The sequence below is a fragment of the Gallus gallus genome, chromosome 4 (genome assembly GCF_016699485.2).
Source record: "Gallus gallus isolate bGalGal1 chromosome 4, bGalGal1.mat.broiler.GRCg7b, whole genome shotgun sequence".
Classification (NCBI taxonomy): Eukaryota; Metazoa; Chordata; class Aves; order Galliformes; family Phasianidae; genus Gallus; species Gallus gallus.
The window spans coordinates 80,195,743-80,222,025 of record NC_052535.1 but is presented as its reverse complement, the minus strand read 5'-3'; the positions used below and the strand labels follow the sequence as shown (position 1 = coordinate 80,222,025).

Genomic DNA, 26,283 nt, shown 5'->3' with positions numbered 1-26,283 from the left:
ATCTAGATGTGACAGAGGTGTACGTGCACAGCAACCTTCTGCCCAGCTCCTCCCAAAGTTCAGTCATGACACATGCTGCAAGGCAATAGTTACAAAACCATCTCACCCACCAAAAATCTGTGTTCCTGCTGGAGAGTTTCCCCCATCTGCCTCCAGCATCTCCTTGGCCACTTGCTACTATTCCTCTCCTTTTCCAAAGGGCCCATGTGACTGAGTTGGGGCTGATGTTTAGTATGGATCCCTGGTGTGATCTGACTCCATGACATCAACTAAAGGTTCTTGTTAGAATCCTGTGGCTCAGAAGCTTGGGAACCTCAGCATCACAATTTTAGGAGTGGGATAGAAGGTAGTTTCAGCTGCAGTTCTTAAGAAAGCAACCAACATTTCTTAAAAAATAAATAAATAAAAGCAGAAAGAGGGCATCGCTGCTGTCGCCTGCTTCTAGTGTTAGTAGTTAGCTTGCTACAGGAGGAGTTTATTGAGACAGTTGAGCTCATTGCCCTCTTCAGAATATAAATTTTTTAACAGACGGTAAAATTGGGCTTTTTCCCTTGGGACAGGAGGGAGATAGCTTGGTTCACTTGGGAACGGTCACCCAGAGCCTGCCCACAAAGCATCTGCTTGCTGGCACCCAAAGACGCAAGTGAGGCTCAGGACTGGATGTTCGCTTCAGCACTGGTTGCTGGCATAAAGATAGACTCATACCTAGCTTAAAGCTCACTTATTATTTACCAGTTGTGATTAAGATACAAGACTTAACCTGAACAAACTATTCATGGTCAAAGTATGGACATATCTGTTCTTCCCTCCGTTTGCACCACTAGGCCAAAGCGTGCCTGGGTATATCTGTTCTGGTAGAGGTATTTCTGTCATGAAGACCTCAGTGACATCTTAAAAAAGAAAAAAAAAATACTATCTGGTCATGTCCTTTTAAGTGCACCATCTACTGAAGGGTATTTGTGGCTGCCCTGCTTTCCATCCAACGCCAATGTGCACACTGTCCTGATGCTCCAAATGTTTACATCCTTGATATTGGGGTGGTAAATATATATATATATATATATATATATATATATATATATATATATATATATATATCTTGTGTTTTTCAACCTTCATCATCCTGGCTATACCTGCAGCTACAGTAGTTTCAGTAGATTTGTGCTCAAGTAGTCAAGCTTAGTGTTTAATTTTGAAAGGAAAATTATCAAAGTGCAGGATGTTTAATTATAAATGAAATATACATGTATTTTTGTTTCCCTTGAAACCATTAGCTCTAAGCAACAACGTTCTAATCCAGATTTTGGAGGTGCTTCAGTGTAGATTTAACTAGGGTTTGTGCCTTACTTAAATGTGAGATTTCTAACATCAGCACTCAGTGGTACAGGTACAGGCCACAGGATTTTGTAGTAATGATGAGAAGAATTTATATCTTGTTCTTTCTTACCTTGGTTAAAAAGGAAAGAAAATTACCCTAACTTACTTGACAGGTGTTTTTCCTATCTATATCGTGTTATACATGGATATTGATATTTTAGGAGTAGTTCTTCTCACAAGTAACATCATGCATGAATTTGTATCACTAATTTCTTGTGTGTTGCTGTTTGCAGTCACCTCAGTTGCTCTCTCCAACACCTACTGAGGTAATCCCCAGTGCCTTTCTTCGCTTGTTCTGACCCATTTTGTGATGCATAAACCTGGTCACATTGATAACCAGCAGCATCTGAAATGTGTGTCATCTGCAGTGCATGAGGTTTTAGAATTTATGTTTTTACCAGTGTTACTTGTGTTGAATACATGCTCTGCTTCTGCATTGTCATCTGTATGCATCTATCCCCACTGTCACCCATGTTTCAGCTTTCCAAAATAAAGGTTGTGTTACGGTCACTTCTTCAAGTTCTACTGAATAAATTACATTAAGAAACATGATTTATTTTTACATTTAAAGCTGCCAGCATGAATTGATTTGAATTAATGCTTGGTATGCTTACTCTTCTTTTTTATTTTATTGTTTTGTTATTATTCCACAACTAGTTCAAGTATTTATACTATTTGTATACACATACTGTTAAGTTATATGCACATACCAGAACTTGGAGGTATATTTTGGTGTATTTTAATGATGAATGCCAGTAATTGTTTCAGGAAGTGTCACCTTTTTAGAAGCAGTGAAAGCATTTCATGTAAATCCCCGTGTGTCAGCTCAATTAAACATCACAGGCACATATCAGGCATATATTGGCACATATCTCCATGATTCCAATTCTATTCATTACAAAATTTTGGTAGTAGTGAAGAGTTGTAAATTCCTATTAAAGATTATAAATCATGAGCTATCTCTATGAACATTGGTTAAACAGAGAATTTAACTAGTCAGATGTAATTTATTTGATAATTTACAAATAAATACATGCTTTATTTGATATTGGATTTCATGAGCTTGACTGAGTATTCTTTACAGAGACCAAAAGTACACAAAAGGTAAGCTGGTAATAATGTTTATTACATTATTACCTGGTAAGCAGGTAATAATGTGAAATCTTTGTGTTTAGCAAGATAACGATAATTTGTTTAAATTAGCTACCAGTTAGCTCACTGTAAAGCATTTAGATTCCAGAAGTGGCACTGGTATGGAGACTGGTGCTGCCGTTATTCATGTCATACTGATCATCCCATGCTATCCAGCTTTGCCATGTGTTCTGTCTTTCTCTAAAGAGTCCGTGAAAGGCGGTGCTCAGGCATCATCTACAAACTTGTCACTAGTTTGTTGAAGGGATTTATTGGCAAAATTTCACTGAATCATTCAACTGGACACTTCATAGACCATTACATAGTACTCATATGGTATTTATATGTAATTCCAAGACTTTAAAGAGACATGACTGTACTGCCATATAGTTCTTTTTTGAGAGGTTAGACTGGATATTAAATAAAATTGCTATAAAGAGAGAGAAACATCTCAAACTCAACATGGAGGAATTGGTGGCACAATGCCTATAGAATACTGCATACTTGGGAAGGCACCAGTTGCTCTCCCTTTTTTTTTTTTCTTTCTTTTTTTTTTTTTTTTTTTGGATTATCTGTCTTCTGATATGGATATTTAAGCAGTAATGCTAGTTACCAGTATACAAAACTGATTTTCCATTTTTGAAAATGCAGTAAGTTAGTCTAGAGTGATGTGGAAAGGAAAAAGTACACATCAGCCAAAGGAGAGAAACTGATGAGATGGGCGAACATTGTACATCTCTGGAGTCAAGGATAATCCCAAAGCAGTCAAATTGGAAGCTGCAGGCAGGAAAACTCTAACGATGAATGGATAGATATAATTAAGTTGCCCTGATAGGAATCTGGGAGATGATGATGGGGCGAGGTAGGACCTGCTGTGTATTTAAATGATGAATGATCCAGTGGGAGTTAAAGATGCCTGAAGGTTTCCCAAGCCACCTGCTATGGGATAGCATGTTCTTCACTCACTCCTACTGGAACAGGAGGGGGTAGTATTTTTCAGAACAAGACTTTCCATAAGGGAGCATCTGTAGGTTACATCGTTGCTCTAATTTAAGTTAACTCCAGCCATTTCTCACTTGTCATAAGAAAGAAAATTGAATTTGCTTTTGTAGCTAGTTTACAGAAAACCATTTCCTTATCTAATTCAGTGATGTTTTTACTGTTAAGAAGACACTATGCAAATTACAGTTTTAATTTAACTATGAAGAGTGAGTGGTTTAGAATAGATGTACATTTTTTTGAAGTCAAAGCCTTCATGGAAAATAAGTTGTGTGACTTGCATTGCATAGCGCGGCAGAATTAATTCTTAACACAATTTATATGAGTGGTTATTAGAGGTTACCTAGCTAATAATTACTATGTTTGTTCATAGTATTGTATGCTGGGCAATTTAAACAGCAGTCAGGTTAGCTCTTGTGATGTAGTCAAGCTAGTGAATGCTGATTTTGTGGTGTCTATAACCCTTATACTGTACTGTGCAGTCATCTATCAAAGGACAAAGTAACCATAATACTGTCACACTACCCTGATCTCATCTTTCACCTAACCAAGGATGTTAAATCATTACAGAAGATCAAAGTGAGTGGCAAAGTATACTGTCTTGAAACAGTAATTCTACAGTGTTCTTTACAAATAATGCTGTCATTCTAAATTCACGTATGCATTGACTTTCCTGCAAGCGTGGCCATTCTGTGAAACCTGGCAGTTCCAGAACTCCTTCAGTCATACTGCAGTTGAGGTGCTTACAGCTGAAAGCCGCTTTGCTTTGTTGGGATTGCATGGAGCATTACAACAGCATCAAGTTCCATCTTCACTGCACAGAAACAGTTCTAGCTTATTTGAAAGTGTTTTCTCTTCTCTAATGACTTATTTGTTCTCTTCCTCTCAGGGTGACCAAGATGACAGATCCTTCAAACAGTACAGGACATCAAGTCCAAGCTCTGCTGGCTCACTGGGTTATGGTCGCTACACTCCAACATCCCATTCTCCTCAGCATTATAGTAGGCCAGGTAACTGAGAACCAGCATTAATTGTTCTATAGATTTTTCTTCTACTTTGTCCTATTTTTTAGGTAGGACAGAAACTCCAGAAACAGTTTTAGGTAGAGTAGAAGTTCATTACAATGTACTGTGTATTGTGAACGAATAGTCCAATGGGTAGAAAGGGAAAAATTATTCAGGCATGAGCATCTAGAAAAAGAAAATAGGCACCTGGAAAGCTTGGTTTTTATGTATGTGTAAACAGAAGATATAAGAGACTTAATCCTTGTACCTGGAAGTACATATGCAATCCATAGCTCTTTCATGGTGCAGTGTGGTTGCAGCAAAAGCACACAAAGCCTGGAGAGTGCTCAGGTAATTTTGTGTCCCTTCTTGTACTCTGGGCTTATGGTCCACAATGGCTCTCCTCACCACAGGGAGGAGCTGGAAAACTAAGTAGGGGCTCTAATGACTAGTTTTTCACATCCAGGTTGCTTCAGTTGAAAAGCTTATAGCAGTGTTTAGTGTAGCTTGGATGTTTTTGTTGCACAGAGAGGAAGGATAACAACCCTTTTGATCTTTGCATGAGTCCCCTGTACAAAGGCCCATTCCTATCCGGGCACTGTGAAGAATTTTCTCCTTAGAATAATCAACTAAGTTGCTCAGAATTCAGTCTAATTTTTTTTACCATTCAAACATCTGGGCTGACAACACAGAATATTCAGAAATTTTCTATTATTATTTCTTTATTTTCTCTGTTAATTTTATTGGGGCTATATTATAATTATAAACTAGTTTGGAACATTTTGAATCATTAATTTTCCAGTGGAAAGGTAAATTGTATGGGTATCAGAAGCAGTTTGTACAGAAATGGGTTGCACTATGTCAAGTCTTCGGTAAATAAAAATAAGAGTGAGTGTCAAAGATTTACTAGAGACAGGCAAGATTAGTCTCTGCTGAAGGTCTGGCAGCTATGTCATGCCTAAGATTAACTGCAAACTATTATAGGAAGGAGCAAAGATGAAAGAAATTCCAAATAAAGTCTAAAGCCGTATCATTTCACTGAAAATTTAGAGGAAAGTCACAGTAACTGCTATTTTTAATAGTAGCCATTAGACCTCCAAATGTTATCAGAACATTATTACAACAAAGCAAACACAGAAAGTTGGCTTCTGAGAATGTTTTTCAAAGTGCTTAATCACATGTCTGACTTTCAGAGCGGAGATAACTTCAGGATGTTTCTTCAAGTGCTTAAATTAGCCATGTGCTTGAGTGTCCTGGTACATTATGGACTAAATCCTACCAGTGTATACCAATGGCATTGAGAACTGGACCCACTTGTAGAAGGGTTCTCATCTAAGGAAAGGCTCTCCCCATTTCATTTCATTAGATCCATTATGAGCATATATCATTCCCTCCTGCAGCTTTAAAATATGTAGAATTTCCCTCAGAGCAGCAATGCTCTTTGTGGTGCCTTTTCTGGAACATTTTCTGATGCATTACATTATATTAGCATTTTATGCAATAACTACTGAAATCCTGTGTCCACTGGCCAATACATAATATGGCCACTGTGATGTTTTTAGACACAACAAGAAAAGGATTGTATATTGAACAAAAGCTGTAGGTTTTCTAAGCATCAGGAGGAAAATGTTCCTGAAAAAGAAGGATGGCGTTGTAATTTGTGGCTTTCAGTAAGTGAACTAAATAGTTTATTTTCACTTACTCTCTGTTGCCCCCAGCTGGTACTCAGAGTCTTGGTACCAGTAGCTGCATCTCCCTGCCCCAACACCCAAGCCCTACATCTACATTCAGACATCATTACATCCCTTTCTTCAAAGGTAAGGTCCAGGAATGCAAAACCGTGCTGTGATACTGTAGACTTATTCAGATGTGTTTCACTTTTTTGTCTGTGCAAGCATGGCTTCCACTTGGATAAAATTTGTCTTAATTTTGTGCAAGTGCTTTTTGATGTACTGTGTAAGTTTCAAGAACTGAGTGAGTATGAATTGTTTTATTTTGGCTTTTTTTTTTCAGTGAGTGTTAAGTGTATTTTGAAGGGGTGGAGGGAAGGAAATAGATTTTGTAATGAAAATGAGGGAGGGAAATAATTTTAAATCTTACTCTAAAAAATATCTTTACCTGATTTTAGTGGTGCCAAATAATTAATAAGCTTACACATTGGATCCAATGCCAGATCATCAGTTATCTAACCTAATTTTCATTTAGGGATTATCTTTATCATTTTCAGAATTACCAGAAATCTTGCCATATAAAGTTTGTTAAATCAGTATAGCTGCACTGATTAGCAAACAGTCTATGCCACATACTGTAAAGCAGAGTAACTGAGCCTAGTCTCCTTGTCTTCATTTTTTTTCCAGTAGATATTAACTGTTAATAGCTTCCATGTTGCAAACAGGAGGCAGTTTTGAGGAATACCAAGAATGTTTCAGGCAAAGGCTATTCATTTTTTTATTATTTTTATTTTTAGTTAGCTACATAAGTAAAGGAAAGTCATTAACTACCATCTCTCCAGGAACAATACAAATGGGGAGGAGACATGAATGGCAAACATTTTCAGTGCCTGAAAATGCCTGACTCATGTGTACCATTTGATTTAATAAAGTGAAGCTACTCTCTATGCCATTGTAACTATTATAGTAAAGGAAGTGACCCTCTTCAGGAACCAGGCTTACAAACAAATCTGAAATACAAACTCAAATGAATTGCAGATGCTCATTGCCTTTTGGAGAAAATGGTTAGGTTCTAATGTATCCAGAAACAGTTCTGTTCAAAGTCAGCTGAATGTCCCCATTGCGAATAGGAACAGAATCAGGGTTAGGTTGCTCCAACTGAGATCCCCAGGAGAAAATTCTGGAGGGAAAAGCTAATGAGATTAATCCTGTTGTTGACATTTCAAAGTCTACCTGCAAAGCACCTTCTCACACCCCCAAACACTCACTCATACCCACATTTTTTGGAAGGCTGACTCACACACCCTGTTATTCCCTGAGGCACAGCCTGAACGATTTTTATTTTTTTTTTGCTGTGTCCTTTAAATTTGGGCAGTATTATCCAACTTGATGTACTGGGTAAGAAGACCTCTTCTGTGTGCTGTGTTGCCTGCTTTCACTGAACTGAAAGCTGTTATTGAGAAGCCCACTTGCAGTTGCTTAGCAGCATTCTTGCTAAAATGAGTTTCTTTTCAGTGCTACCTGCTGTTGCTCAGAGCAGCAGCAATTACTTATTGCTACTGTTTGGAGGAAGAAATCCTCAAGTGCCAGCTGTTTCTGCCCATGCATTTATTAACAGTGATCAAAATTTTAATATTTCACAATTCTGCAACACTTTTTATCAAGGAGCTAAAATATTTTGCAAGCAGTAACTTGTAATGCTTCACAGCACTCTTATCACATAGGCAGGTATGTTTATAATCTTTATGTATAGGTAATTCTGAGCCCTGCAGAGGTATATATTACCCACTGCTTTACACTGAGTTAATGTCTCATCCCAAAAAGTGTCATAAGATTCTCTTCAAGTTCAGTTCCTCTTCAAGTGCTCTGAATTCTTTTCACTAAGCTAAAGACTCTTTTTTCCTTATCTTGGTAAGTATTTCAAAGATTAATGTAAAATTTTCTTTTCCTTTCAAAGCAGTTGATGTGGGAAGAGCAGAGCCATAGGAACCATTTATTTGTGTTCAGACCGAGTTGAATATTGCCACTTCTGGTTTTAAAAAAATGAAATCACACTCAAAAAAACAAAACAAAACAAAACAAAAACTCTTATTAAATCCAGAAATACTGCACTGGTTTATAATACTAGAACAAATCTTCGTCAAACTAGCTTTCCACAATAATGATAAAATATTTATTTAGACTTCTGGTAGAAATTTTGCTACTCTAATGAAAAAATGCCAGAAACTTCCTTTTGATTTCACTGAGTTTGTATCATATTCTTCCTGAGAAAGGGCACAGTTCGTCATTTTTCAGCATAAGTAAAATAACTGTGTTTCTGTTTTTAGTTCCATACACTGTAATTTAGCTCCCATGAAACAACATAATAGGATGAGCTATTCTTCCTCATGCAGATAAAATACTTGGTTGTGCCCTTTTAAGGTCTTTTGTCTTCAAAATGTCTTCAAGATAAATACTGTAACAGCTTTTTATCAGGAGAATCATGATGTGTGATCTCCAAAATACCTGCATGTGGTGTAATTCTTCCTCTTGAGGTGATGGAGTCAGAGACTCTAAAGTCTGTGCTAAGTGAAAAATGCTTACTTAAACCATGCTGGAAACCGACTTGCCTTTCTAGTGTAGAAACACAGCTTCCATTTATTTGGCTTTGAAGTCCTGAGGAGAGTTAGTCACTGGACTTCAAAAAACTTTGTCTTGCTTAATGTTCCGTGTGCAAACAGATAGTAAAGGATCCACTTTCAGGAGTAATCTCTGACATCCTTATTAGGCCAGTGCTGTTTATTGTTCAAATCCAAGTCAGGGAACGTAGACTGCTCTTACTGCAATTTCTTATCAAATTTCCCATTCTTTCAGATAAAGAAAAGCCAACAAGGAAGGGGGTATAAACAATGTTACACTTTTCCTCCCAGTCCCTTGAGCAGTATGGAAAGGGAGTAGGGTTTGAGCTCTGACTATACACACACAAGGTTGAAAGAGCAGCCTATCCTGTCAGTATCCAAAAGGCACAAGAAGGACTTTGTGGTTGATGCTCAAGTTCAAAGTAAACTTTTCCAGATTCTTTCCAAGTTAAACAAAATTTGGGGACAATTTTGTGGTTCTGGTTTTTTGCCCTGCACTGACCAGGAGATCAGATCACATCCTGCAGCTGTTTGTGGCAGAAGACAAAACCGACAGTCTGAAACATTGCTCTCTTCAATAGTTTCATTTTCTCAGAGACCTTATTTGAAGTTCTTCAGTGTATACCAGCAGACCTTTGAAAGCAACAAATTCTTAGTGATGTTGTATTTTAGAGACTTAATATAGGCTAGATTAAGTGACTATCTGGAGTTCCTACATGTGAAAATTCTACATGGATCTTATTTCTTAAATACTTATTTTTGTATGCAAAATGTGAACTGTGTTTCTCCAAATCAGTAGCAAAAATTTAAATATAATTTAAATGTGCATCAGCTTGTAGAATTGGACTGTTAGAAGAACCTTTTCCCTCATTTCATCCATAATTCTTCCCTTTTGAGCAAATTAAAGGTGATAGCTCTGCAAACTACTCCATACAGCTGACGTTTGCATAGAGAAGTTTGCAGATTTGTTGTGATGTGGTTTGCAATTTCTTCCTGTTTATTCATCCTAATTAATGTTTCCTCCTGAGACCCTGAATGTGCTACTGACATTCTATCCCTGAAGAACAATTCTACGGGAGTGCAATACCAGCACCTTGGGATCATTGCTCAAGGAGGTGGTTATTCATGCAGATCATATGAGAATATGTTTTTAATATTATGCTAATTTTTAAGTAAATGAGGAATAAATACACTGTGAAAGTCACTTGAAAACTTTCTTTTTCTTTTTAAATTAAAAAAAAAAAAACAAACAACAATAGTAACTTCACTCTGGGATGAATGACATTATAAGATTTTTAAGGTTCTTGGAGTTGTCAGGTGCTTTACTAAAGGAAGTAAAAACCACTGTTCTTTGTATTTAAATTTGGAGTGAAGTGGAGACTTCTGCACAGTAGGGATGGCCAAGCATATGAACAACAAGCAGCAAAGAAAGAATTAAATGTGAAGTGAAAATCTGTCAACACTTCTTTCCTTACAAGAGTAAAGCAGGAATCAAGAAACCAAATAACCGTCTGGTTCCTTTCTGCAGACTGGTGATGGTTTACCAGATTTTTAGTAATTCCATAATTCTTCCCTTACTTTTTGGGAGGACCATAGGCCATCATCATCCACAGTTGCAGTTTCAATTTCTCAGCTGCTCTGATTATATTTTTTTCCAATCAGAAATTGCTGTTCCTGCATATGCAGTCCTAATGGCCGAGTGGCTTTTCATTTTAATTTTTTACCGACTGTGAAAATACCTGACACAAAATTTAGAGCTGATCCGTTAGTGTGTCGTCATGATCTCACCTGGCCTGCTTCTCCTGCTGAACTCAGTGACACTGCACTGTTGATTTCAGTGGAGTATGTCCAGGCTGTTCTTGGTGACAGATCATTGACCATACATCTACTGCTTCTCAGCAGAGACCTGGCAAGGGTTCAGCAGACACCCACTGCATGGCCCAGCCCAGATTGCAGTGGTAATATGGTAGTTTTATGGTATGAAACTTCCCCTTTCTGCAGGCAGAACTCTGTTATAAGTCTAGCTCTCTGAGCTACTGCACTTCCTTTCTCCCAAGAAAACTTGCTATAATTTCACCATTAGTATCCATTAAATCTGTGCTTCATCTACACTATAACAATAACAGCAAATTAACAACCGCTTCATGTTAGAATAAATGTCATGTTTGGCTTCCAGTTGCTTAACAGTGCTGTAAATTGACTGGATTTTACAAGTCCCAAAAAAGTAGAGCTTTACTTTTTTGTTTGCCAAGCAGCACTATAATGCCATAGAGTGTACACTGGGGAAATAAACTAAGAGGAAATGAATGGCACCTAGGGAACATTTGACAAAACAAGTGAAAAAATGTATACAGATCAATATTGTACATATCTTCAAATTTTGTCAAGTGACTATGGCATTATAGATCCATGACTTGATAATCCAACTTTGTTTGCATAAATATAAAATGCTGTGGCATGTTACCTGTGGAGAAAGTTTGCAATTAAGGACCAAATTTCAACATCTGTTTTTGTTACTGATATATGCAGAGACATTTTACGTAACCATAACTCCTGGTCTAGTCCTGTTTTGAGATATTTTAAATACTACTGAATTATTTCATTTTTAGTTTTAAGGGCAGGCTATGAGCCATAGCATTAAAGATTTCAAAAACTTGTAAGGCTATGCAAAACACATTACAAGACTGTGGATGTGCTTATCTGTTTATTCTGTTCATGGCTGTTTTTGAAAGAGGAGCTTTAGTTTCAAAGACAGGATGCAAGGCTGCAGTTTAATCTGATATTATCTATCAGATATTCATTGTTGTTTAAATGTTTGGCAATTGAGCCATTACGTTGTACTGAAAAATAATGAGTTTCATAGTTATTTAAAACTGTTGGATTAACAAGTCATTCTGAACAAGCCTTTATGCTTGAAATACTCTACTTTGCTTTCCATTTTTTTTCTTGTATCTGCTTTCTTTGCTCTTCCCCTTGGAGGCAGTGAAAGTGGTCGGAGCACTCCAAGCTTATCCATGTACTCAGACAGCAAATCTTCACCTTCTGTCTATCAGCAGGCTCCTAGGCATTTCCATATTCCAGGTAGGCCTTCACTGCTTAGCATTTGATCTTCAATTGCTGGCACGTGTTTGTTCTCTTCTAAATGGATTTGTTTTTTGTTTGGTTGGTTTTTTGCATTGATTTGTGAACTCAGATCTGCAAGAGAAGAAAACTATTCGTGAGTGAAATCTGTTGACTCTTAAGTTGGTCTCAGAAATAAAGGAGTTAGAATGCTGCATGTTTATATAAATTAAAAAATTGCATTAGGTAGCACATGTTATTAAGCCTCCAAGATATAATAATTTGTACTGCTAACGCTGCATAGGATTTTTTTGTTTTATTCTTTTCTTTATACATTCACTTTCTGAATTAGAGAATCGTATTAATATAGACATTGATAACTGGTGGAAGATTTTGGGCCCCCATGAAGCTTACAGTGACTGTCTTTGTACACATACTGTTTTCAAGTTCACAATCACTTACAAGCATTCCAAATTTATATCCAAACTGCTTAGCTTTTTGACTGCACAGAACATCTACCTGTCTGGTGGAATTGTTTCTTTTTGTTGCTGTTTTTTTTTTTTTTTTTTAGTTATGTTTAACTTCTGGGATTAGTGCTTCTATGAGCACACTGTGATTGGAAATTGTATCTGCTCAGGTCCATAGTACTAAGTATTTCTAACATGGGAGTGATACAGGAACACTGGACTGTTGCTGTAGGGGCTTTCCAAAAGTTTCTGGTAGGCCAGGTCAGCTATACAACTCAACATATGGTCATGATATGAAATTTTGTGCAAGAATATTAGGCATTTGTAGTGTGAACATCTATTCTTGACTGTGTACTTCCATTGTAATTAATGGAGAAGCAGTTCCTTTTAAATTCTGACTGTTACAGTAGTCTGTTCTACAATGAAATTAATTTTCTTTTTAATAGTAATGAGTATAACCAGTTTATCTTCGTTTTCTAAGAAGCATGTATTGGTCGTGCAGCATTCAAGGCATCTGAATGCATTTTGAGGGACGTAAGAGTGGTTCATACAATTTAGGTTTGCATAGACTACCTAAATATTTTAAATATATAAGCATGATGGGTAAGTCTTCACTCTCACATAATAACCATTGAAAGACAAATCAGTGATGTAATCTGTTGTCTTTCCTCAAGTGTTTGCATTTTGGTGTTGTTGAGAGGGGATGAGAACAGCATAGTCTGCTTGCTTACTCTTTTATTTTTTCCTTTCTCTTTCCTCTTCCTCAGACACTGGCGTAAAAGATAACATCTATAGGAAACCTCCTATCTACAAACAGCATGGTACAGTCTGCTTTTCTCTGATGCAGTTTCTCTACATATCTTTGTAAAGAAATGCATATTTCTTGTGATTATGTTTGCTGTAGTCTTTCCATTTCATTATCTCAAAAGCCTCATAATCTAAAATAGAAAAAGAAAAAAAGGTAACATAAAAATGAAACAGCATTTTGTATAACATGATGTCCAGGGATTCTGTAAACTCTCTAAAACTAGAATTAGGATATTTTGACTTGTCTTTGTAATTTAGAGCAGATATTGACTTAAAAGCAGTTTTCTCATATATGGAAAGAAATAAAGTATGTGTATATTAGAAGTTGTTCTCCTGTATTCACACCATGCCTTGAAATATCCATTTTTTTGCAAATAATTCTGGCTGCTGTTTTGCTGGAGAAAAAATGTTTAGTGATAACTGATGTTCACCATGTCGTCATAGAATATCGTGAGTTGGAAGGGACCCACAAGGAGCATTGAGTCCAACTTCTAAATGAAATATCTGCTTATCTTCAAGCTGCATATTACTAGGATATAGTATTAAGATCTAATATAACCACACTGTGGGAGTTAAAAACGAATCTAGTAGCTGATAATGGTGGCAAAATATGATTGGAAAACCTTTGGTAAACCCAGCAACAAGGCACTTTGTTGATGAAAGCAAGATAGAAGTTGTACTATTCTTCATGGCAACGACAGGTCTTTCTTGGAGCAACTTCTCCCATCCTGTCATCTCCAGCAGCACCTTCTGTGGAAAGAGGCTTCCCACGTTGTATGCAAGAGTAAGAGAGCCTCACATATCTGTTCTCGCATATGCTAACAGATGATAGTTACTAGCTTTCCATGAGAAAGTTTAGGAAACTGGCAGATACATCACTGGCCTCGTGGTCAGAACAAGGAAAATGTATTTAAAACATTTTCCTGTTGTGGTAACATAGGGCTGATTTTAAAGTACTTGATTAGCATAGTCAAAAATAAGCTTTTTTATGTAGTTAATTTTTTTTTATATTACTTTTCATGGAAAATGACACTTCTGTTTTGATGGAAGTTCTAGTTTAGATCCAGTAGAGTAGGAGTAGAAAGAATATGGACAAATGGTACGGGGGAGTCGGCCTGCAGACATTTATTGTAACCAAAATGTTTCATGCTCGAGTAATTGCACATTGGAGTCATCAGTATTTAGATAACCTCTGTGGTTGTTCTGGGTATGGTTTTGAGCAAAGTCAGACTTGCTGATGTTTCAGTGCACTTCAGATAGATTATTTTTCTGCTCGCATTATCCTAATCTTGGTCATACTAATGTTACCTCCAAGGGAAAAAGATATCATCTGTTTGTTCTAATGCCTGATGTCATGCTATCCACAAAACAGTCTGCCCAAACTCTTTAATTCCTTCTCTTTAGATACACAAATCATTTGTGGTAAGTTCTCAAGCTGAGTAAAAAACAACAACATCAACAACAGAAAACAACTGACAAACCAAAAGAAAAACAAAAAAAAGCTCCAGTACTGTCAAAGAAAAGAGCTGAATATTACAGTGATGTTTGGAAAGAGTGAAGGCAAAGTTACAAAATAAGTGTCAGAACTTGATATGGTGTAAATCAGCATAGTTTCAGCAACTGTTACAAGCTGATGATATGGCCCCAATCTCCTATGTTCTGGCTGTGTCAATTAATTTTACTGATATTTTTGGTTTGTGAAGTTTTTAAACAGCAGCTTTTTTTCTTCCAAGCCAAGTATTTTGTGTAAGTTCTTAGTGAGATACGCAGTTAAGAACTGCCAGCAGAAGTTGTATAAATCTTTTTGCTAAAGCATGAACACATGAGCAACTGATGAGTCAGCTCCTCAAGCTAAAGGGACACTGAGCCAGTGCATGCTGAAAGGGAGCCAGGGAACATTCCTTTGTTGAAGTGACCAAGTTTGAACAAACAAGTACAAAAATGTTCTTTAAAACAAAAAGTGCATGGAGCTTTTCCAAGACATTTGGCTTTGAATGGTTTCAGTTGCAGCAGTGCCCAACAGATTTGCTATAGCTACAGCTTCTGCGTTTCTATTTTAAACACTACACTTTGGAATGAAAAAAAAATGTGGTGAAAAAGTTGCTCATAGGAGAGATCAGGTGAGAGCTGGAGTCAGAAAGTGCCACAGCCAGCATTGACATTCCTCTGTGTGCATTGATATTTCAGAAACATTTGAACACGGTTCAAAGTTAATAATAATAGTAATAAGAGGTCTGTTCTGCAGCAATATTAGCACTGATCCATGTGAAAGGTAAAGTTTGCATTGGGACTCACAGCAGAACTAAGTATTCCTTGTACCTGTGAAGCTAGAGCTCAGCACTGATGAAATTCAGGCCACATGGATTTATTTGCTGTAAAGTGTTGCATGAAGCACTCGGCATGCTGAGAGGGGCAGGCCTTATAGGGCCCTGTTGATTTTTGTTGGACTCCTCTAGATCTCTATGTACAACCTCAGTGTCCTGCTATTTTGAAGTCATTTGATCTCATGAACCCATGGAACATACAGAACCTCCGAAAAACATTTTGGTCTCAATTTGTGTTGTTGGTTTTTTTTTTTTTTTTTTGGTTTTCTGTTTTTTTTTTTGTTTTGTTTTGTTTTGTTTTCCTTTAAAATATCAGTGTCTTTTACAAAAACAATTTGCAAAAAGGCATCCAGTTCTCTACATGGATCCCTGAGATCCGCATAAATAACCTGGTGATTTAAGGTATGCACCCAAAGTGCCAGAAAACCGGGTCTAAGACCTTCTTGAGATGTAGACACTTCAATTTTTCATGCTTATTTGTTTGGTCAGGATGCCAGTGAAGGGTCTGGATGTGAGCTGCGTAGTGTGAAGGAGAAGAACATTGAATTGCTGATGGTGGTGGCCTTTCTCCTGTGTTGTTAGGATGCAAGGAAGATCCTCAGCAAACTTGCTCGCTGGAAAAAATTGAGAGTTGTTCCCAGCTAGCTGAGAGTGTTGTAGCACTGTCTTTGAGTGGTCTAATCTTTAATATTATCGTGCTACATTTATTATTAATAAATATATTTTTCTGGCTATGTTGTGGTTCATGGGACTCTTGTGTTACCCTTGAACTCAGATATTGCAGACAATCCCCTTGTTATAACCTCACATGGGTTTAAAATTATGCTACGTCATTGCATTACTCCAGTTGTTTTATTTCACGCAACAGTTTCAAGTGATACAAAGGCAAGAGGCATTTAGATTTTGGGAAGTTATCTGAAATAGTGTGAAATTTGTCACAAAAACTTTCTGTAAAATTCTATCTGAGGTATAAATAAGTCTCTGGTATGATACTTTGGTAAAGAAAAGCTCAGGAAAAAAAAAAACAGTTAGTGGTTGGGAACTATCCTGTAACTTTTAGGTTTTCAGTGCTGAGATTTTCTCTTCAGGAAGTTGGAAGGTCACAAGAGAATGAAACAACAGGTAAATATTTACTTTTATCAAAGACTCTTGAAGAGAGAATATAGGTGAGAAACAGATTTGTGAATTTTAGAGACCTCTTTTGCTTTATCTGAGACTTGATAATTGCAGCTCTATGGGGCTCAGCAGCAGCTCATCCTTACCCGCTGTCCTTCACTCTCACTATACTGACACAACCTTTCTTGCAGTGTCATGAAGAGGTAATACCAAATTTGTACCTATCTTCTTTGCCATCATTCCTCATCTTACTGAATAAAGTTGGAGGCCCAGATGTGCAGGCCACCAAATAGCTGAATAACCATATGTACTTTCTTAATCATGGTAACAAAGAATGGAGCAGTGATTTACCCCTGGATCTGTCCCTAAGTTAGAATCTGGACTTTTTACCACCCGCCATTCCTCAAAAGCAGCTTCTTCCTAAAATTATAGCTTAAAAATTCAGCAAGAGTGGATTTTCTGCATTTACTACATGCCTATAGCATTAGTATTGCCATAATCTTTTCCAAACATTAAGTAATTCTGTGACACCATAGCTCTACGGATCCAATTTTCTGCCCAACTTCAGGTTTTTTTATTGCTTTTTTCTCCTTTTGAAAATATGTAGAAGGTGAAGACAGTCAAAACAGAAAACAAAAATGATCGATCAGTTTTAATTTTAAAAAAATTAATCTTTCAGCACTAAGAAGATCAGAAGGGGAGGATGGAAGTCTGGATCAGGACAACAAGAAGGTAATAACCAGAAAGAACAAAAGGTAGTTTATTTACTTTTCTTTAGGCAATTCTTTTATAAAACATGCTTATGTTTCAAGGTATTATTTAATGTATCTGAGATGAATCTTACTGATTTTAGGTTTTTAGGATTTAAAATCTGCATTTCGTGCTAAAGAAAGCAATAGCAATAAATTCAAGGATTTTCATTGAATCTCAGTGCATATATTGGTGAATGTGTTAAAATATAAGGGTGTGCATTAACACACAAGAAAAATGTTATAGTGGATTGATGATATGAACAAGACATAACAAATCTTCTAAAGTGAGGCAGAGTGGGCAACTTAATTAACAGAGAAACTATCCTCAGCCCAGATAGAAGTTAAAGGTTTTTGGTAACTGTGGGGCTGTGACCATTGGTACAGGCTGTACTGAGCATAAACATATAAGCTAGCAAGTGATGTAGGGCATGAGTTCAATGTGGCTCCTATAACAGGCTTTCATTCTCTTTAGCTGAAGACCAGTTGGCTTATTCTGAAAGGGGATATGGACACCAGAACTAATTCCCCAGATTCAGATACCCGATCCCTGTCTCTTACTCCTGGAACTGACAGAGAAAACTTCCAGAGAGCACAGGAGGGCACCACTGCCATGTACTCCCGTGAGTACTGCGTGCTGGCAGCTGTATATGGCCAATAGGGGTGGGGCAGAGGGAGGTGGCTGTAGGCTGTCCCTGGTTTGCTTTGTTCCTTATTTCTCTATCAAAATGAGATATATTTGTTTGGCTATGGCTTGTAAGTTATCAACATCTTTAAATTTCAGTGTTGAAAATATTTGTAGAGTTCTCTTAATGAGAGAAGGACCATTGCTTATATAAAGATACTGTATACTCCTGGAGAGGAAAATCTCCTTACAACAAAAACCTACCCCTCATTAATACGTAAAGACACCTATGTAGATGCTAATTATTTTCAATAAGCAGGGTAGTAGTATCAGGCGGATTGTATCAAGGATTAATTTGCAGTTTGTATGTTGGTAGAGTCATTTTTTTCAGTATTGTTATTAAGTGTAAGGAGCACTTGCTCCAAAGACTAATTTAGGACAGGAGTTTTTATATCTTTCTTAGTCGTAGCTGTAAGCTCACAGAAACCTTCCAGATATTGGGTAACCAGGTGGAATAGTGGGAAGATTTTGTTTCTGAAAACTGATCTGAAGACCACAAAAACAAAACAAAACAAAATAAACCCAGTACGTTCTACATTTCTTTCCTCTGCATTTCAGCAGGGCATGAAATGCAGAAAATGGCCATCAGAATCAGGTCTGAGTTATACTTTTACATTGAGTAAATGACGAAAAATAGCTTAAGTGAATTTTAACAGATAACTGGGGCATTTATCTCCCTTCATCCTCCACTTTACGCCATACAGCAGTAGCAGGTCATCTGAGGTGAACAAGCTGGGGAAGCAGTTTTCCAAAAGAATGCATCCAATGTGAGGCATGTCTGGCAGCAAGGCCAGTATGTCAGTCTTGTGGGCATTTTGGTAATGTGATAGCTGGCTCCATCAACTTCTATTAAGGAAATTATGGCTTAGCTATGCAAGGAAGAGGAAAAACAGATGATGCAAAGTCTGTCACAAGGGTGTAACAAGATAAAAAAGAGAAGTTATTTTGGGTAATTGGTCACACTGGTCTAACCTGAAGGGATTTGATTCCTTAGTCATCATCAAACATTGCATGATGTTTTGTTGCATATCCTGTGCAAGGAAAGCCCATATCTGATCACCTATGCAGCTCACACCTATCATTTGCATAGTCATTAGGATGTAAACAGTAGCTTCTCTACCTACTGTGTGCATGGTTGAGAGTGCCCAGCTCTCTAGCTCTGACATTAAGCCCCATCTCTGTGGCATAGTCAGAATCAGAGAAAATAAACTTTTCAAATATTGGTTTGGTGCAAAATTATTACATAGAGAATGTAGGAGTTAGCAGGCATCAGACTGTGAATCTCTGGCTATGTATCCAGACATACACTTCAAACTTCTCTGCATTCGTTTGTCTAACCTATGAGCAAATTGAAGAAGTATTATTCTACTCTAGAAGATATTTAGTCACATCTCTCTAGCTATGTGTCCAAAATAATATATTTGGGCTTGTGTGATTGGCAGGTATCTAGAGTGGAACTTGCTTGTGTGCAGCCTGGCTGAAGACTAAGTGACAGTGGCAACATCTCCTTACATCCACGTGCATAAATGTGTCTTATTTCTGTATGCATATGTTTTTAACAGTTTTTATTTTACCATTAGTCATTGTTTCACATAGTTAGGAAGGTAGACATCTAACCAGGTTTGTAACTCTCACTGTTGATGTGTACCCGATGTACTGAAAAACACGCTCACAATATCTAGGCTAGAGTGAATGTCATATTGGAAGAAGCAGTAGCTTTATCAAGTAGCTGCTGAAGTTCAGGTAACACCTAATTAGAGGAAAAGAGTGCTTTGATTTGGCCAGTTACTCCAAAATTTTTTTTATAAATATACAACTGTAGTTTGTTATGATAATGAGCTACAGTATGTGATTGGTGGATGTTGGTGTTGTATTTTACCATTATAATAAAAACAAAGAAACAGCAAAATAAAAGGTTAAGTTCACAAATAAGTTCTGGAGAAAGAGATGCTAAGTGAAGTGCTTTTCACACTGGAGTCACTGGTTCTTTTCTTTATTGATCTGAGCTCTTTCAGCTTAATTCACCTCTAGGGTTTTTTCCAGCCAACCACATGATGTCACTTGTGCCTGTCGATGTGGCTCAGTCCTGGCAGCCTGGAAGGCAACAGTTGAGCTGCTGTGTGCTGAAGTGAGCTGTTTGTTTTCAAATCGTGCTCTTTGCTTTAGAGCATTTTTCCATGATAACTTTGAAAGTCTATTTGGTGATGGAACAAATCCCACTCAACCTCTCTTTAGCCAAGATGCCAAGAAATTGAACTCCATGCTGATGTTCAACAGTGGCATCTTTTTCCAAGCAGGAGTACAGATGGCAGTTACACTCTTTGTCCTCTAGAGTCACTGCTATTCAGATAACAAGCAATGATAGATTTCTAGTTTCCAAGCTAGAAACTAGAGAGAGATAAATGATTCATCTAATTCACCACTCCATCCCTGTATTATACTTGGGAGCTCTCGGTGGGGTCAACAAAAGAAGTTTTGCTCATAGTTGATACCACTTCTCAGATGACAGTTGATTATGTGTCTAAATCATCTTTTACTTTTATCCTCGTTTTGCTAGATTAAATGTTGAGCACATTGATCCATTTTTCTTATGATGAACTTCTGTTGTCCCAGTTATCCTGTAGGCCCAAAGGTCTGGTGAATTTAATTTAACCCACTTGAACAGAACATCCTTTCATAATGTCCTGTCACTACCTGGAAATATTGCAATTATTTCCATATTTGGAATGTATTAAGACAGACATTTCCAACTTTTATCATTTTTAAACTTACTTTAATAGCCCTTGGTCATCTCATCATTGAGCTGTATAACTAAGCCTGGCTGCTTTCCTATTGTCTCCAAATAATAAGATTTCATCTTATATAATAGAAGTGTTGGATATTTATTGGTCCCTAAGTGCATGACTTTTCCCATGAATTATTAAACCGCATCCCATTTCAACTTCTCTAAAGTTTAAGATTGTCCCAGCTCCTTATGATACCCCAATCCTCCTCTATATTAGCAGTACTTTATAACTTTGTGTAGGCAGTCATTTTTATTAGCCCATTACTATTTTTGGTGTCCAGATAGTTAGTGCAAATATTAGGCGATTTCAACTCAACACCAGTCCATGCTGACATTTCTCTCTCAGCACTGCTCAGTTCTCACTACCTGCTTTTCATATTTCATTTTTTCCTTACATGCCCTATAATTCCTCTGATAAAAACTCCATGTCCTCTGGTTTTACTTTAATTTCCTGTGCAGCAACATACTGATTTTAATGATATCTCATTAGATGAATTCCAATAAAATTTATTTTGCACAGAAGTCATTTCTTTTAGTGAATAGAGCTAGCAAGGGAGTCTCACACTGTCTCTTTAACTTCTATTAAATGAATCAAAATCAACATGAATACAACTGATTTTCTATTTACTTCCGTGTTTTTATTTGGTCTTCATCAAAGTTTTCTCTTGGAAACAAACTGATAGGTGCTGAGTATCTTTTTCTCTTCTTAAGCATAAAATTGTACTTGCTTAAATCACTCCAGTGATTTAAGTTAATCTTCCAATTTTATTTGAGCTTATCAGCTTCCTGTACAGAGTGCTTTGAATTATATCTCTATCACAGTGTGATTCATTTGCCTACCCTAATTGTGTGAACTTTTTCACAATGTAAAGCTCAGCACTTTACACTTGTTCCTGAAAGCTGAAGTGAAATACTCTTTTAGCGTTGGAGCCCCACCTAGGCTCCCCTTCCCCTCTCCTGTGTAGTGACACAGTGATCCCATTTCTTCTTTCCTTGTTCTCTTTTTGTTTATATAGCTGGAGAACCTTTTGCTATTTGTTTTAATATCATTTTCAATGTTTAACTCAGCTTGACTCCTGGCAGTTCTCGCTTTATCTCAGCATACCGTGAGCTCTGTGCTGATCCGTCTTTTGTTTTTTCTTTCTGTATACTTATTCCTAATAATCTCCTTAGGGTACTTATTAATCCAGTAGTGTCTGGATTCCCTTCCTGCATTCCCCTTCGGACACAAATTGCCAACATTTTTGGCAGAAAGTAGCCTTGTACATGCAGTTCTTTGAGCTAACTTACTTCTCCTAACTCTTTGCCTCAAATTATCAAACTTTCCTGTACTGGAATCAAGAATGCTTATTACAGAACATTTGTTTATCTTCTGTTTAATATAAACTCATACATATTATCACTTCTATACATCATTATTTTTTATAAACCAAAAAACTGAAACACTGTTTGTACCTTTGCTGACAAAGGGATCATCCAAACTTTCTTATTAAGCTCCTGGTAGTAAAAGTAAGGCAGTTCAACTGTTCTCTGACTGTTTCAGTTGCTTCCTACTGACTGTGTAGTTTCATCACTGTACAAGATCCAATTTGTTCATAGTAACTTCACTTTTGAATTTTATCTATCTTAAAACTTTCCCTTCAGCATTTGTCCTTTTACTTATTTCCACTGTAATACTTTCATTTACATGTTAATGAAGTAGTAGAAATGCAAAATGTCTAAGTTCGTTTCTTGTTGGTTTCTGGTTTTTTTCTGTTTGATGAGATACCAACCCTTATCTTTTAAAAAACAAACCCCAAAATAGACCACATACATCATGGTGAGAAGTGGAATAACTCTAAAATAATGGTACCTCTTTTTTCAAGTTATGGTTTAGCACTGAGTTGGAGAGCTGAGATTTTACAAGCTCTCAAATCTGTTTTGCATTACGTGGCTTCACGATGCTTCCATAAAGTGAGTCCCACAAATCTTCTGTTGTTGTGCCCACTACAGTGATTGTATCCTACTGTGCTATGACTTACAGACATTGTTATGTGTACCCATATACATGATGTAGAGAGAAAAGATGAGTACTACTCAGCTGTACTTCATCCCATGACTAGGATATGCATAGTTACCTTGCAATTGCTATTTCTGGCTATTTTCCTGATTTCTGGGTTTTTGTAGATTATAAAGAACTACACAAAAAATATAACTGTGTATCACGAATGATGTAGCTGTCTATCATGTCTTTTATAGGATTTCCGTATTCTAAATCTACTTCTCTACCTGGGTATGGAAGGAATGGCTTGCATCAGGTAGGTGTACAATTAAATGTATTTCCCAGGTAATAGTGTATCATAAATAGAAAACGAGATAAAAGATTTACACAGTGATAATACTTTGCAGGTGTTTTGGCTACCTACCCTGCCTGATGACTTTTTAACTTGTGAGAGTTACACTTTGTCTGCAGGAGTCAGACTGAAGCTTTTGGTTTTAACTGTGTGTGGCATGAGCATTAGAAATCTTGATTCTCCTCCGAAAACCAACTAAGATCCAAAATTGTGCATATTAACATACCACAGTATATATTGAATTAATGATAAAGAGGGTTAAGCCTTTAATTAGGCAAGTAATGATCTTAGAGCAAAGGTGGAGCAGCCCATATCCATAGCATTTCTTAAATATATATAGAGAAATATATATATATGCACACACAGACAGACATCATACAAGGCAGGGGGGAGAAATGAGAGTTGCCTGAGTGCTGGAGGAAAGCCAACATCACTCCAGTCTTCAAAAAGGGTAAGGAGGAGGAAGTGGGAAACCGCAGGCCAGTCAGCCTCACCTCCATCCCTGGGAAGATGGTGGAGCAGCTTGTTCTGGCTGCCATCTCCAAGCAAGTGGAAGAAAAGAAGGTTACCAGGAGTAGTCCACATAGATTCAAGGGGAAATCATGGTTGAGCAAACTGGCAGCCTTCTGTAATGTCGTGTCTGGTTGGATAGACAAGGGGACAGCAGTGGATGTTGTTTACTTTGACTTCAGCAAGGCGTTTGACATTGTCTCCCACAGCATCTATGTAAGGAAGCTTAGGAAGATGAGTGGGCAGTGAGGTGGACTGAGATCTGGCCAACTGGCAGAGTTTAGAGGGTTGTGATCTATGGTGCAGTGTCTGGCTGGAGGCCTGTAACTAGTGGTATTCCCCGGGAATACCTGGTCTTGTTCAACATCTTTATCAGTGACCTAGATGAAGGGATAGAATGCACCCTCAGCAAGTTTGCTGATGATACAGAGCTGGGAGGATTGGCTGACCCTAGAAGGCTGTGCTACCATTCAACAAGACCTGGACAGTCATGACAGTTGGGCAGAGAGGAACCTGATGAGGTTCAACAAGGGCAAACGTGGAGTCCTACGCTTGGGGAGGAATAACTGCATGCATCAGTATAGGTTAGAGGTTGATATGCTGGAAAGGAGCTCTGTGGGGAAGGACCTGGGTGTCTTGGTGGCCATGAGCCAGCAGTGTGTCCTTGTAGACGAAGGTATCCTGTGTACGTTAAAAAGAGCGTGGGTAGCAGGCTGAGGATGGTGATCTTCCTCCTCTACTCTGCCCTGGTGAGGCCACATCTGGAGTGCTGTTACCAGTTCTGGCTCCTCAGTTCAAGAAAGTCAGGGATTTTCTAGAGAAAATCCAGTGGAGGGCTATAGAGATTATGGGGGGCCTGACGTATCTCCCTTTTGAGGAAATGTTTAGAGATGTGGGACTGTTCAGCCATATGGGTGGGATTAAACTCCCCAGGTAATGAATGAAACTGAAGGTTATTAGAAAAAGCTACAAGAAAGTAACTGTCAGAGAGCACCTAAACTGATTTTTTTTTTTTTTTTGTAGTTAGTGAAGTCTCCATCCCTTTGAGTTAATATTACATGACTAATTTTGCCTGTTGATGCTCCAAGTACCTGACTGCTTGAATTCCTTCCTGAAGAAACCAGTAGCAACACAACTTAACCAAATTAGATTTATGAATTTGGAAAGGTCTAGATAAACCTGTCCCCATTTAGGAGTCAGCAACTTTTATCTGACTTTTCACAATACCTGTTACCACTAACATGGACCAAGCAAGTAAGTGACTTGTGCACTGTTGAGAAGTAAGCCAAAGCCATCAGAAAGCGCAGATGCAGTGCTTGGTGTACTTTTTGCAGGCTTAAGCCATGTAATGTGATGTGAAAGCAGCAGGTGGCAGCATTTGTCCCATCTAAAAGGTGCAACCCAGCAGCTGAGAGCTGCAGGAAGGTTGAAAATGATCAAATCCTTCAGACCAAAATTCTCCTCAGAGTGGCTGCACTCTGTGTTGTAGGATTATACCAGTATTTGTGGTTTGTTATTTTTAATCAACCATCCTGGTGATGTGTCATATAATAAAAGCAAACAATAAGGAGCCTTGCAGTTTCCTGTGAGCCTTGTTGTGGGTACAGTGTGTACCTAATAGGTGAAAGAAACTCTAAGAAAAGCAACAACAACAACAAAGTTATGGTGCCTCTTGGGTCTCCTGTAATACTTACCATCATGACAGCATTTGCCAGCAAAGAAAAAAGACAGTGGGACAAGATAAGATTGATAGGACTGTGTAGCTGCCTCTCTGAGTGACAATCACGTGCGACTGCCAGTTTGACACACACTCACTGACAATCCATCCTCTGCTGCAGGCAGAGCTCCTTTCAGTGCCTCTAGGGTGATGGGTGCTGTGAGCACTCTGGATACCCTTTTTGAACATTAGGTCAAGTTCTCATGAAACTTCATTTATTTTCTGTTTCGGGAGGATCTTCATCTTGATTTTGTGGTACCACTTGTCTTTTTTTTTTTCCTCTCACCAGTGTGCAGAGGGATACTTTGTGTCTGTGTGTATTTTTAGGTTACCTTGCTCCTTTTCTTCTCTTCTAGCCTGAAAACATGAGCCAATATGAAACAGACCAGGAGGCGAGCTGGGGGATGAAAGGTACATTGCAGTAGCATTTCCACTCCATGTTTTTTTTCCTTTGAGGATGCTTGTTTACCTCTTGCCCAAAGGGTTACTGCTCTTTTATCTTCACATGGTTCATGTAATGATGGTACAGAACCAGCTCAGTATCACATTCATCACAGAGAATCTTCTTTTTATCTGATTGAATATAAAGGTCTGACTGATGTCCTGAATTATACAGTGGTGTAACAATGTTGAGTCTATGCCAGTGTCCTGAATGTATGCAAACAACCCCTGTGGTTCTCTTTGCTGAACAGGTGGTGTTTTCATATCAAAGAGAAGTATCTTATGTCTTGAAGGATTGATTAGTTTATCTGATTGGGAAAGGAAAACAAAAACAAAAACAAACAAACAACAACAAAAAAAAAAACCCCACCACCACAAACATTCATTATGCTTCTTGTTTTTTCCTACAGTGGTGCTGAAATGTACAGAATTTAAAAAGCAGAAATTCTTGTTATTAATCTATTAGATAACAGTCTAAGAGGACTGTGAG

At 37.7% G+C, this 26,283-nt stretch overlaps 1 protein-coding gene across 19 annotated transcripts in view; it reads left to right on the top strand.

Moving 5' to 3' along the window:
- ABLIM2 (actin binding LIM protein family member 2) overlaps window positions 1-26,283 on the top strand; it is a 137,545-nt gene that overhangs the window by 92,832 nt on the left and 18,430 nt on the right. For 5 of the 19 annotated variants that reach the window (XM_025150014.3, XM_025149997.3, XM_046940627.1 and 2 more), the window contains 8 exons: window positions 4,397-4,517; window positions 6,230-6,328; window positions 11,779-11,880; window positions 13,094-13,147; window positions 17,253-17,305; window positions 17,798-17,945; window positions 23,031-23,089; window positions 25,709-25,763. In XM_025150014.3, the coding sequence (XP_025005782.1) occupies window positions 4,397-4,517; window positions 6,230-6,328; window positions 11,779-11,880; window positions 13,094-13,147; window positions 17,253-17,305; window positions 17,798-17,945; window positions 23,031-23,089; window positions 25,709-25,763 (691 nt within the window). Of the gene's footprint in view, window positions 1-1,610; window positions 1,644-4,396; window positions 4,518-6,229; window positions 6,329-11,778; window positions 11,881-13,093; window positions 13,148-17,252; window positions 17,306-17,797; window positions 17,946-23,030; window positions 23,090-25,708; window positions 25,764-26,283 lie in introns of all 19 variants that reach the window. The other 14 variants (XM_025150015.3, XM_025150001.3, XM_015285836.4 and 11 more) reach the window with 5 other exon arrangements.